Source organism: Triticum aestivum, chromosome 5D (genome assembly GCF_018294505.1).
Source record: "Triticum aestivum cultivar Chinese Spring chromosome 5D, IWGSC CS RefSeq v2.1, whole genome shotgun sequence".
Classification (NCBI taxonomy): domain Eukaryota; kingdom Viridiplantae; phylum Streptophyta; class Magnoliopsida; order Poales; family Poaceae; genus Triticum; species Triticum aestivum.
The window spans coordinates 490,279,404-490,289,608 of record NC_057808.1 but is presented as its reverse complement, the minus strand read 5'-3'; the positions used below and the strand labels follow the sequence as shown (position 1 = coordinate 490,289,608).

Genomic DNA, 10,205 nt, shown 5'->3' with positions numbered 1-10,205 from the left:
AATCGACAGTTTCAATGAGACCAAGACAACTCGTGTAGGACGTTTTTTCATATGAGGCCATCTTGAATGCTTAATTAGCCGAATACTACTCTGAATACAAAATCTGAGTACTTTGAGTATAGTTTCGGCCCTCGAGATGAGATCAAATAGCGATGGCCAAACTTCAAAGATGTTCATGCCGACAATACGGAACTTTTTCATGTAGATCCTTTCTTCATTTGAAGCCATCTTGATTGCATTTTGTACCATGCCAAAATCTGGTGTCAACACAGTGATTAAATGATTACTGGCTGTATGAAAAGGATTCTTCTATATAAATCATTGCAACCTGCTTGACATCAAACCCATTGACATTCCTTTTCTCATCTTAAAATAGAAAATAACATACATGCACGCGCGGCAGGAGCCACCGGGCAGCTTGCCGCCGTGTGTTCCGCCTGCTATTCATTAAAACTAGAAGGGGAAGCCGAGCTTTGCTATGGCCGCTCCATCACACTGACAAAAAAAACTAAGGTTTGGTTGATAGAAAACTCATAAACATATACATCATCGAGTTATTCATCAGCGAGTCATGTACTTTATGCACTGCATATCCCTGTCCTGTGATGGCAGTACAGTCAAGATCGTGTAAGAGCATCTACACCCGGGGGCCTTAAACCCGCCTCAGTGCCCAAGTGGGCTCACCGGCCAAGAAAAACCAACCCACCCTGGCGCCTCAAACCGTCCTCAAACACCCTGGGTGTCCGACGCCTCTCATATACAACCCAAATATGGGGCGTCCAGGGCACGCCCGGCCGCATCCGCCACGTCAGCCTGGCCCACCCCGACCCAAAAAAATCCCCTCTGATGAACCCTAGACTATAGTCTGGTAAGTCCACTCCACTCTTTCCGTCCTCTCCTCTTCCCAATCTATTTTTTCTCTCCGCTTCCATGGCGGATGATCGCAGCGGGTCTGGCTCCAGCGGCGACGCGAGCAACGTCGATCCGGTCGCTCTCCACGTTTTTTGGCGCTACCACCGTCTAGATCAGGGCGACAACAGAGGAGGCAGCTCATGGAGCGACGTGTTGTCCCCCTTCGCCCGCCGTCGTAATGCGGACAATGTTGTCGGGCCCTCCCGCCCGACCCACTACACCGGAGGGTGCGCGGCCCGCTCCGCCCCACTCCAGGTACGTCGTCCTGCCGACACCACATCCATTGTACCTCCGGAGGACGTCCAAAGGCACCGTTGGGTGCTTGTGCCCTCGCCGGCACCGGGCCGATCGAGGGCGCCCGAGATGGACGCGTGCGCCGGATGGCACGAGCGGCAACATGCGAGCGAGGCCATGGCGGTGGCTGACGCGCCGACGAGGCGCCGGTCACTAGCGCGCGTTGGTCGATCCCAAGGACGCACTCACGTGTCTGACGGGGTCCTATACCAAGGGTAGCTACCGGTAGGGAGTCTGGCCTCATCAGACTACAAGGGGCTCGCTAGGCCGAATGCGAGGATCTAACCCTAGGAGGCGAAGACGACCTTCGTGGTCTCCAAGACTAGGAGGCGGCAACGCTCTAGATTGCATGCACCGTGTAAAACCTAGACCTGTGATGCGTGATACGTCTCCGTCGTATCTACTTTTCATGCTAACGCTTTTGCCCTTGTTTTGGACTCTAATTTGCATGATTTTGATGAAACTAACCCGGACTGACGCTGTTTTCAGCAGAACTACCTTGGTGTTGTTTTTGTGCAGAAATAAAAGTTCTCGGAATTCGACGAAACTTTTTAGAGAATTATTTCAGAATATATAAAAATACTTGAGCCAAGAACCACCGGAGGGGGCCCCTGGCTGGGCACAAGTCACCAGGGCGCCCCCCTCTAGCGCACCATGGTGGCTTGTGCCCACCTCGTGGCCCTGCAGACCCTAATTCCAACACTATAAATTCCTATTTTCGGAGGGAAAAAATGGGAGAGGAAGTTTCATCACGTTTCACGATACGGAGCCGCTGCCGCCTCCTGTTCTTCATCGGGAGGCCATATCTGGAGCCCGTTCGGGGCTCCTGAGAGGGGAATCTTCGATCTTCGTCGTTACCAACCCTCCTTCATCACCAATTCATGATGCTCCCCACCGAGAGTGAGTAATTCCTTCATAGGATCGCTGGTCGGCGAGGAGTTGGATGAGATTCATCATATAATCGAGTTAGTTTTGTTAGGGCTCGATCCCTAGTATCCACTATGTTCTGAGATTGATGTTGTTATGACTTTGCTCTGCTTAATGTTTGTCACTAGGGCCCGAGTGCCATTATTTCAGATCTGAACCGTTTAAGTTTTCACCATTATATCTATGATCTAGATCTGATCTTGTAAGTTGTATTCACCTATTAAGTGTTATGATCCGTAAGCCCCGATGTGACAGTAATTGGGATACTTTCTGGTGATGACCGGAGTTTGAGGAGTCCATGCATTGACCATATGTTAATGCTTTGTTCTGATTCTCTATTAAAAGGAGAACTGAATATCCCTTAGTTTCCTTATGGACCCCGCTGTCACGGGAGGGTAGGACAAAATATGTCATGCAAGTTCTTTTCCATAAGCACGTATGACTATTTACGGAATACATGCCTACAATATATTTATGAACTGGAGCTAGTTTTGTATCGCCCTAGGTTATGACTGTTATATGATGAATATCATCTAACGAATCCACCAATCCAATGCCTACGAGTTTTCCACATATTGTTGTTGCAAAGTTACTACTGTTGATGTTACTGTTACGCTTGCTATAAAATCATTGCTATCACTGTTACCGTTACTGTTACTGTTACCACTGCTATCAAAATTATCATATTACTGTGCTATTGATCACTTTGCTGCAGATACTTAATCTCCAGGTGTGGTTGAATTGACAACTCAACTGCTAATACTTGCAAATATTCTTTGGCTCCCCTTGTGTAGAATCTATAAATTTGGGTTAAATACTCTATCCTTGAAAACTGTTGCGACCCCCTATACTTGTGGGTTATCAATGCGTATATAATGGGAGGCCTAGGGTCCTCATTCATCATTGACACACAAATAGCAAATTCTTGGTAGCAATCTCATACACAATTGTAACCCCTTGCACGAGGTATCCCTCTACCATGAGTAATGAAAACCAGCATGATGTAGGGTATTACTCTCCGGAGGCCCGAACCTAGATAAACCCCTCGTGTGAACGGGCCACCGACTGGACACTGATCTTGGATCAGATCTTTTTTTTTTGCTTTCGGCGGCCTACCACCGGGAGAGAGCCTGACCTTTGACTCATTGATGTTCGTCGTTGACGAGGCAGGCCGGGTCGACATCAGCCGACCAACCAGCCCCGTCATCTCAGGTTCTCCAGAGGTGTGATCGTCATGCTCGATCAGGGAGACGTGCACCGACCTCAGGCTTGACGGGACCCACGAATTTCCTCCGTCCTACTCACCGGTCAGAGTTCGCACCGATGATCCAGTTGGTCGTGATGGTCTGCGGCATTTGTCTCCTTGTCCAAACGCCGGAGGATTGCCTCGGCACCGACCCCAAAACTCACGAAGGTGCCGACGCAATCAGCATCACCTCGGCCTTGGACAGCGAAGAGGGCGACATGACACCACTTTGCCTCACAAACGAGGATGAAAACGCTGGCCTCCAGCCCATTCGCGAGGTATCCTACTCCGATCTCTGTGGAGAATTGGGATCTTCTCCAAGCTTAGAGGCCAATGACTCCACCAACCAGGGGGGCGTCCTAGTCGGAGTCCTCGCATGCGATTTTCCTTCATCAGATCATAATGATTGAGCAGACCACGAATGTGCTGCGTACGACAGCCACGACAGAGGCCGCCACTTGCGAGCCTCCAGTGTGAGGGCCAGTGGCCGCCACGACACAGCTATACACCAACCCCGTAATGACACACCAGGACAGGTCAGCACGGGCCTCCCGGCAAGCTCGCCAGCAGGCTTCAGCGGCACTCTAAAATACGGGGTCTACACTACCACATGTGACAAGATATGCCCTGAACTACCTCACGACGCCCATCGCCGGCACTAACCCAGCGTCAACAACGCTGGAGGCCTCCTCGTATCTCAGCTAAATGCGCACGGCAGACCTGATAACTTAGTCCAAACACCATGGTAAACTTTTGACACGTTGAAAAAGTTGTTGAAAACGTACCCGGCTAACTTGTGTAAACAACATATTGATATACAAACCACAGACCTGATAACTTACTATGAGCACCTCGGTAACTTTTTGATCGGTGGAAAAAGTTATTGAAAAACGTACCCTGATAATTTCTGTGTAAATAGTATGGCAATATATGCATAACATAGCTAATAATATGGCAATATACTTAACATGGTAACTTTTGGCCCAAAACTATATATCGTCAAAATATACCAAACATGGATCTAGTTTCAAAGGTCTCATCGCAACGGAATTTTATATGAAAATGGTGTTTCAATCAAAACAATGGTGTGAGCTACAAAATATTTTGAAATTCTAAAATATGGAGAATCTATGATGACATCAGTTTTTTCATCCTCTCGAGCACTTGCATGCATGTGAGGAAAAGGTTGGATGGACCATTTTTATGTCCCGATCATTGCTATGTAAAAAAGGATGATAACTTATGAACCACAGATGTGATACTCCTAGAAGAAGGAAGTAACTTACTTTTCCTAGGTCTGGTAACTTTTGACCCGAAAAAAAGTCTTCGAAACATATTGACATGAGATCTAGTTTCGAATGTGTCGTTGTGATGATTCTTTTATGTGAAAATGGTTTTTGAATCAGAGTGATGGTTTGAGCTATAAAACATTTTGAATTTTTGAATTTAGTGGAACCTTCGCTAACATCATCATTTTCATCCTATATGCATGCATGCAAGAATTAAGAAAGAATCAGCTCAAGGCGTTCGGTTTTGTATTAAAAAAACGATCGTAGTCAGTACTAGTGAATGAATCGTTCGATACAATCACGGACGTTATCACAGTCCAACATAATTTAATGTCGGTATATAGCTAGTGCGCATGACCTACTCGAAATCCGTAATAATAGAGTGGAGCGCTGCTATTGAGGTAAATACACTAGAAGTCACATAACTTGCACGCAACGTTCAGTTTAGTGCATAAATTTGTAAAATACGTGTTTCTGGTCATCTGACTTGTCCTCTTGTTTATATACGGTGCTTTCTACGGTATCCAGTCGTATCCCTATGCATGCCACATGGAGGGGCCCACTGTCAGTGGCTGAGATGGTGGTAATCTGCATGCACTTTTTAGATTTCGCCCTTGTATTTTATTTATTTACGTAAAAAATTCTGAAATAAATGGAAAACGTTGGAACGTTTGTGGGATTTGAAACCCACGACCTGCTGTGATTCGCCCAGGATAGACAGCCACTCGACCAGCTGAAGTTTTACATTAAATGTATACAATTTGCTTTATATAACATAGACCATACAAATTAAAGTAAAAATCAAACCAGGAAAAAGGGAAACCCCACTTCAAACCGGCGACCTGTTGCACTAAAGCGGGCGTCCTAACCAACCACCTAATGTTACTTCACGTTTATTTGAGACTACTAACACATATATCAAAGTGTAAAAGTACACATTCTGAACTATATTTTCTCTTATCTAGATTATTAATTTAAAATTATTTGAATTCAGACAAAATTTCCATTGATTTGTCCGAATTTTTTCATTACTAAAACCAAAGTTACCTGGACTACTATTATGAAAAAGTTCAGACCTCCGGCTCGAGGACGTACATTCATTCTACACTATATTTCCTTTTATCTAGATTTAAATTTAAATTTTTTCGAATTCAAACAAAAAATATTTGATTTGTCCAGAATAATTTATGTACATCCATTCTGCACTGTATGTTCTTTTATCTAGATTTTTAAATTTACATTTATTCGAGTTCAAACATAAATTGAGTTTATTTATCCGAAAACATACGTACACTCACTGTGCTCTATATTTCCTTTTACATAAATATTTAAATTTAGAATTATTCGAATTCAAACAAATTTTTTGTTGATTTGTCCAAAAGAATTTACGTATATTCATTCTACATTTTATTTCCTTTATCCAGATTTTAGAATTTTAAAAAATCAACCAAAAATTTCGTTGGTTTGTCCAAAAGAATTTGCATTCATTCATTCTGCACTATTTTTGCGGGAATATATATTTAAAGTTAGGTACTATGTTCAAAAATAGATCTATCTTTGCGTAAAAAAATTAAACATAGCTCGCTGCCATTGGAATACATAAATTTTATACTATACAATACATAGCACTTTTATCATTTTTATCTCTATTTATCACTGATAAACTAAAATCAAATCTATCTTACATAGAAAAAACAATACACAAGATAAAATTTGTTTATGTTACTAAGTGTCGTTGTGGCCTGATGGTTGGCACTTGTACACGATGCCATAGTATCAAACTGGGGCTTTCCCTTTTCAGCAAGCCCTTTTGTCGTTTTAATTTCTATTTTTATTTATGCAGTACGTGTTAAATAGCTTTAACTGTGCATTTTAGCGTCAACTGTTAGATTTTTTTTGAGGAAGCGTCAACTGTTAGTTGGTCTAGTGGCTCTCTATGCTAGGCGGATCGTGCTAGCTCCTCGGTTTGAATCCCATCATGCGCTGCAACTTCTTTCATTTTCTTTGAGGATTTTTTGTGTAAAAATAAATAGAATGTATGGGTCCTTTCTTACAAAAAAAAACAGCCTCAGCCACTGACGGTGGCCCTGCCACGTTGGTACCCGTAGGGATACGGTTGGAAGCACCGTATATGAACGAGATGACAAGTTAGATGACCAGAAACACGTATTTTACAAATTTATGCACTAAACTGAACGTTGCATGCAAGTTCTGTGACTTCTAGTGTATTTACCTCTATTGCTATCCCTCGTACAACTGTATCACATCCTGAGATAGTGAGATTGATCTAGAAAAGAACTGTTGACCATTTAATTTGTTCCTGTTCATTGACAGGAAAACACGAATAGCCAAAACTAATGTTGCCACTTTCTCCGTCGTATCAGCATGCATTCATCGGGCAGTACGACTAATAACAAGCTAGGGCTATTAACACAAGCTAAAGTTAGTAGTACAAAATTGAGAACACTTATTTTGAAACGAATGGAGTATTAATTAAGCCTGTAAAAGACAAATGGAAACGGCTGTGCCAACGTGCCTACAAGGCCACAAAAAGAAAAACAGAAAGTGTAGAGAGACGGACGAGACCAGCAAACCTTACTACTTAGCGGTATCATTTATAGTCACACACCTTCAATCCGGCCGAAAGGGCTATTCGAATTTAGCCATACATACAAATGCTATTATCTCAGCTAGCTGCGGCCTGCTACTAGTGGCATTGGAGCTACCACCCCGGACCTCACACAACACAACATTACTCCACATCCATGCAAATTACACACACATAGTGACATAGCGGATTCATGCTCTAATAAGCATGCCTTATTTTCTTATACGGAAACGATTTGTATAACTCGCTGTAAGCATATATGCGCTTCTCTCACATCTGGTTGCTCCACATCCATGCCGGGAGGCACCCTGCAATAGTATTCGGAAGAAGAAGAAAACAACGAGCAAGGAAACCATGTCAGTGCAAAAGACATGCGGCTTATTTCAAATTGCAAGATGAGATAGAACCAAATCAAAAAAATTAGCTATTAGCTCACATGAGTATGGGAAGCTGAAGCAAAGGGTCGGTTTGTTGAGAGCCTGCTCCTGATGATCTGCCACAAGGATGTAGAAGTGGCCCATGACCCCCGTATGCTGCCGCTCGCTGCTGTAGTTGGAGACCATGGTCAGCACCTCCCCGTCGCTTACCTTCACCGTACCCGGCTCCGGATAGCACGTCGACATGCCGACGACGTATCCCTCCTCGTTCCCGGCTTCCTGCCCCGTGCCGTAGATTGGCATGGACTTGCAGAGCAGGCGGCCGTCCTGATAATAAGATTTGAGTCTTTCTTGCGTTTAATTTCTTTCAGATGAGAATTCATGCACTCGATCCATTCCAAAGCTAGAAATAGAGTATGGTTGTATGAATGAGTGAATTGTAACGGAATTGTGCCAAAAATCACTAATTCTAAGGCTATATTTTTTTGCAAAAACACTAGTCCGTGGCTTAGGCTGTTTTGAGCGTGATTATGACAGATGGTTCCGTCTGAACAGGATGGTGTGGCAAAAAAATAAAGACTAATACATCCTGATACATTTTTATTTTGCAAAAAAAACCCCTAAAAAAGCAATCAGCTCCTCTAGTCCGGTGGTGGACGCCGGCGACCACTCCCTCCCAGTGTGTGGCCGGTGCAGCTGAACCTTTAATGTCGATGAATTCTACAATTCACTCATTTATGAATAGGTGACATATATACCTGGCCGTGCAATGAGGAACCGAGGCCACCTCTATGCAGGTGAGCGACGGCGTAGACGACGTCGCCTCCATGGGACACCATTTCTTTGGTCGTCTTCATGTCGACGCAGTTGTTACTCGCTCGGTCATTTGAGTTGCATTCGTCCACACGATACTCTATCTGTAAAGCCAGCCATTTTTCAACAATTGTTAATGCTTGAACAGCCTACTTCGTAAGTAGTCCGTGTTAAAATCACTGAAAAGACCTATATTTAAGTACGTAGTAGCTAATATGAGATATAGAGACTAGGAAGAGAGAGAGTAGACATATACAAACCTTGCAATAAGGCTTGGGGCTTCCATCGAAGAGAGCCGTATCGGTGACATCAAGAATGTAGATCCTCACCGGCACAACGACGGCGTCGCTCCAGTCAAGCCACGACACGGTGTACCGGAGGAACAGCTTCCGCGGCGGCTCGCCATTGTTGGCGAACGCGTCCTCCACCCTGCACCGTAAGCTGTCGTAGCAGCAGTGTATCCCGCCGACGTAGCCGTTCCCGATGCGGTTGCCGGTCTCGTCGACGGTGACGTTGTACGCATCGCACCTGCACTCGGTGCAGGCGAGCTTGTCGGCGGCGCCGCGCGTGTCGATGGCGTGCACGTTGATGAGCCAGCGCTCCTCGTACCCGGCCGGGGCGCCGGCGCCGATCTCGATGCCGTACGGGTCGGGCACCCACGTGGCCGTTCGCCGGGTCTCGGAGCCCAGCCCGAAGTACTGGCCCAGCAAGTCCTTGCAGGGGCCGGAGTTGGTGATGGGCATCGTGCTTGGGCCGCCGTAGTAGGGCGAGACGAGCCAGTGGTGGAGGTAGGTCTCGTGGAGCGGGACCGGGGCGCCGGCCTCGTCGACGACGTCGCCGTTGAAGCTCTTGATCGCCACGTGGCCGCGGGGGAAGTCCACGTCGTAGTACCACTTGTTGGCGACGCCGCCGGGGCGGAGGAAGAAGGGCGGGGACAGGAACGTCTGCGTCTTCAGCACGTTGGCCGCTTCCGTCGTCGGAAGGAAAGCGGCAGCTGCTGACGAGACTAGTGTGACAATGCACAGGAGCATGCTCGTCTTCATCTTGTCACCTACTGCTGCTGTTGCTGACAGTTGAAAGTACAAATGATTAAGACAACTGAAATTAATAATACGTACTGACGAGGCAATCATAACTCATAAGCACGCCATTCTTAGGCTGAACCCGGCAGAATAAATACTTGAAGAGATAGATAGAGCCTAGCTAGCGATGCATTCTTCAGCCAAGTGAAACATGGCAAAGCTAGGGAAGGAAGCAGAGCTGAGAAGAGAGACAAGTGAAGTGAAGAGGACGAGACGTACCAAGCTGCTGCTGGCTGGCCTGCTGCATGCTATCCGTAGGTTTAGGTGTATGCATGTATGGTGCACTAGAGCACGGGCACCGCCGGCTTTTATAGATTGGGCGGGGTAGCTTGGGTGAACGGCGGTAAGTTGGTGCACGTGGACACTCCCAAAGGTGCCTGTGGTCCTATGTGCACCTTTGTCGGTTTTCGGGTATCACTGTAGTCCTACTTGCACAGGCTTCAGTTTTCGGGAATAGCTACCACACGCATCTCATCTCCATGTCCTGTTGAAGCCAAACCTCGTTTTGATGTACGTGTGACGTTGTCTACCAAGTTGATACTACTTATGTCAAGACTTCTGGTTAGAGAAGTTTTACTGTCCAAAATACTCCAAGCCTACCGACATTTTTAAGCAAGAGCACTGCAATACTGAGACGAGTGAACTTCTCGTCGGAAA

General features: G+C 45.7%; 1 protein-coding gene across 2 annotated transcripts; it reads right to left on the bottom strand.

The window, feature by feature from the left end:
• Positions 1-7,303: 7,303 nt before the first annotated feature.
• LOC123125672 (uncharacterized) lies at positions 7,304-9,816 on the bottom strand. Of its 2 annotated transcripts, none has more exons than XM_044546142.1 (5): positions 9,768-9,816; positions 8,727-9,532; positions 8,412-8,570; positions 7,713-7,980; positions 7,304-7,584 (listed from the first exon to the last, which is right to left on the bottom strand). In XM_044546142.1, exons 1-5 carry the CDS (start codon positions 9,793-9,795, stop codon positions 7,547-7,549), a joined length of 1,299 nt encoding a protein of 432 aa, XP_044402077.1. In that variant the 5' UTR covers positions 9,796-9,816; the 3' UTR covers positions 7,304-7,546. The 2 variants fall into 2 exon arrangements, with proteins under 2 accessions (XP_044402077.1, XP_044402078.1); XM_044546143.1 differs by having other exon boundaries at positions 8,727-9,526; positions 9,768-9,812.
• Between the last annotated feature and the right edge of the window lie 389 nt (positions 9,817-10,205).

Bases quoted from the DNA above. Each gene is read 5' to 3' on its own strand.
- LOC123125672 (XM_044546142.1), bottom strand. From the start codon at position 9,795: ATGCAGCAGGCCAGCCAGCAGCAGCTTG. The intron at 9,533-9,767 runs GTACGTCTCGTC...TTCAACTGTCAG, and splicing joins GGCCAGCCAGCAGCAGCTTG to CAACAGCAGCAGTAGGTGAC. The intron at 7,585-7,712 runs GTGAGCTAATAG...ATACTATTGCAG, and splicing joins CTTCAGCTTCCCATACTCAT to GGTGCCTCCCGGCATGGATG.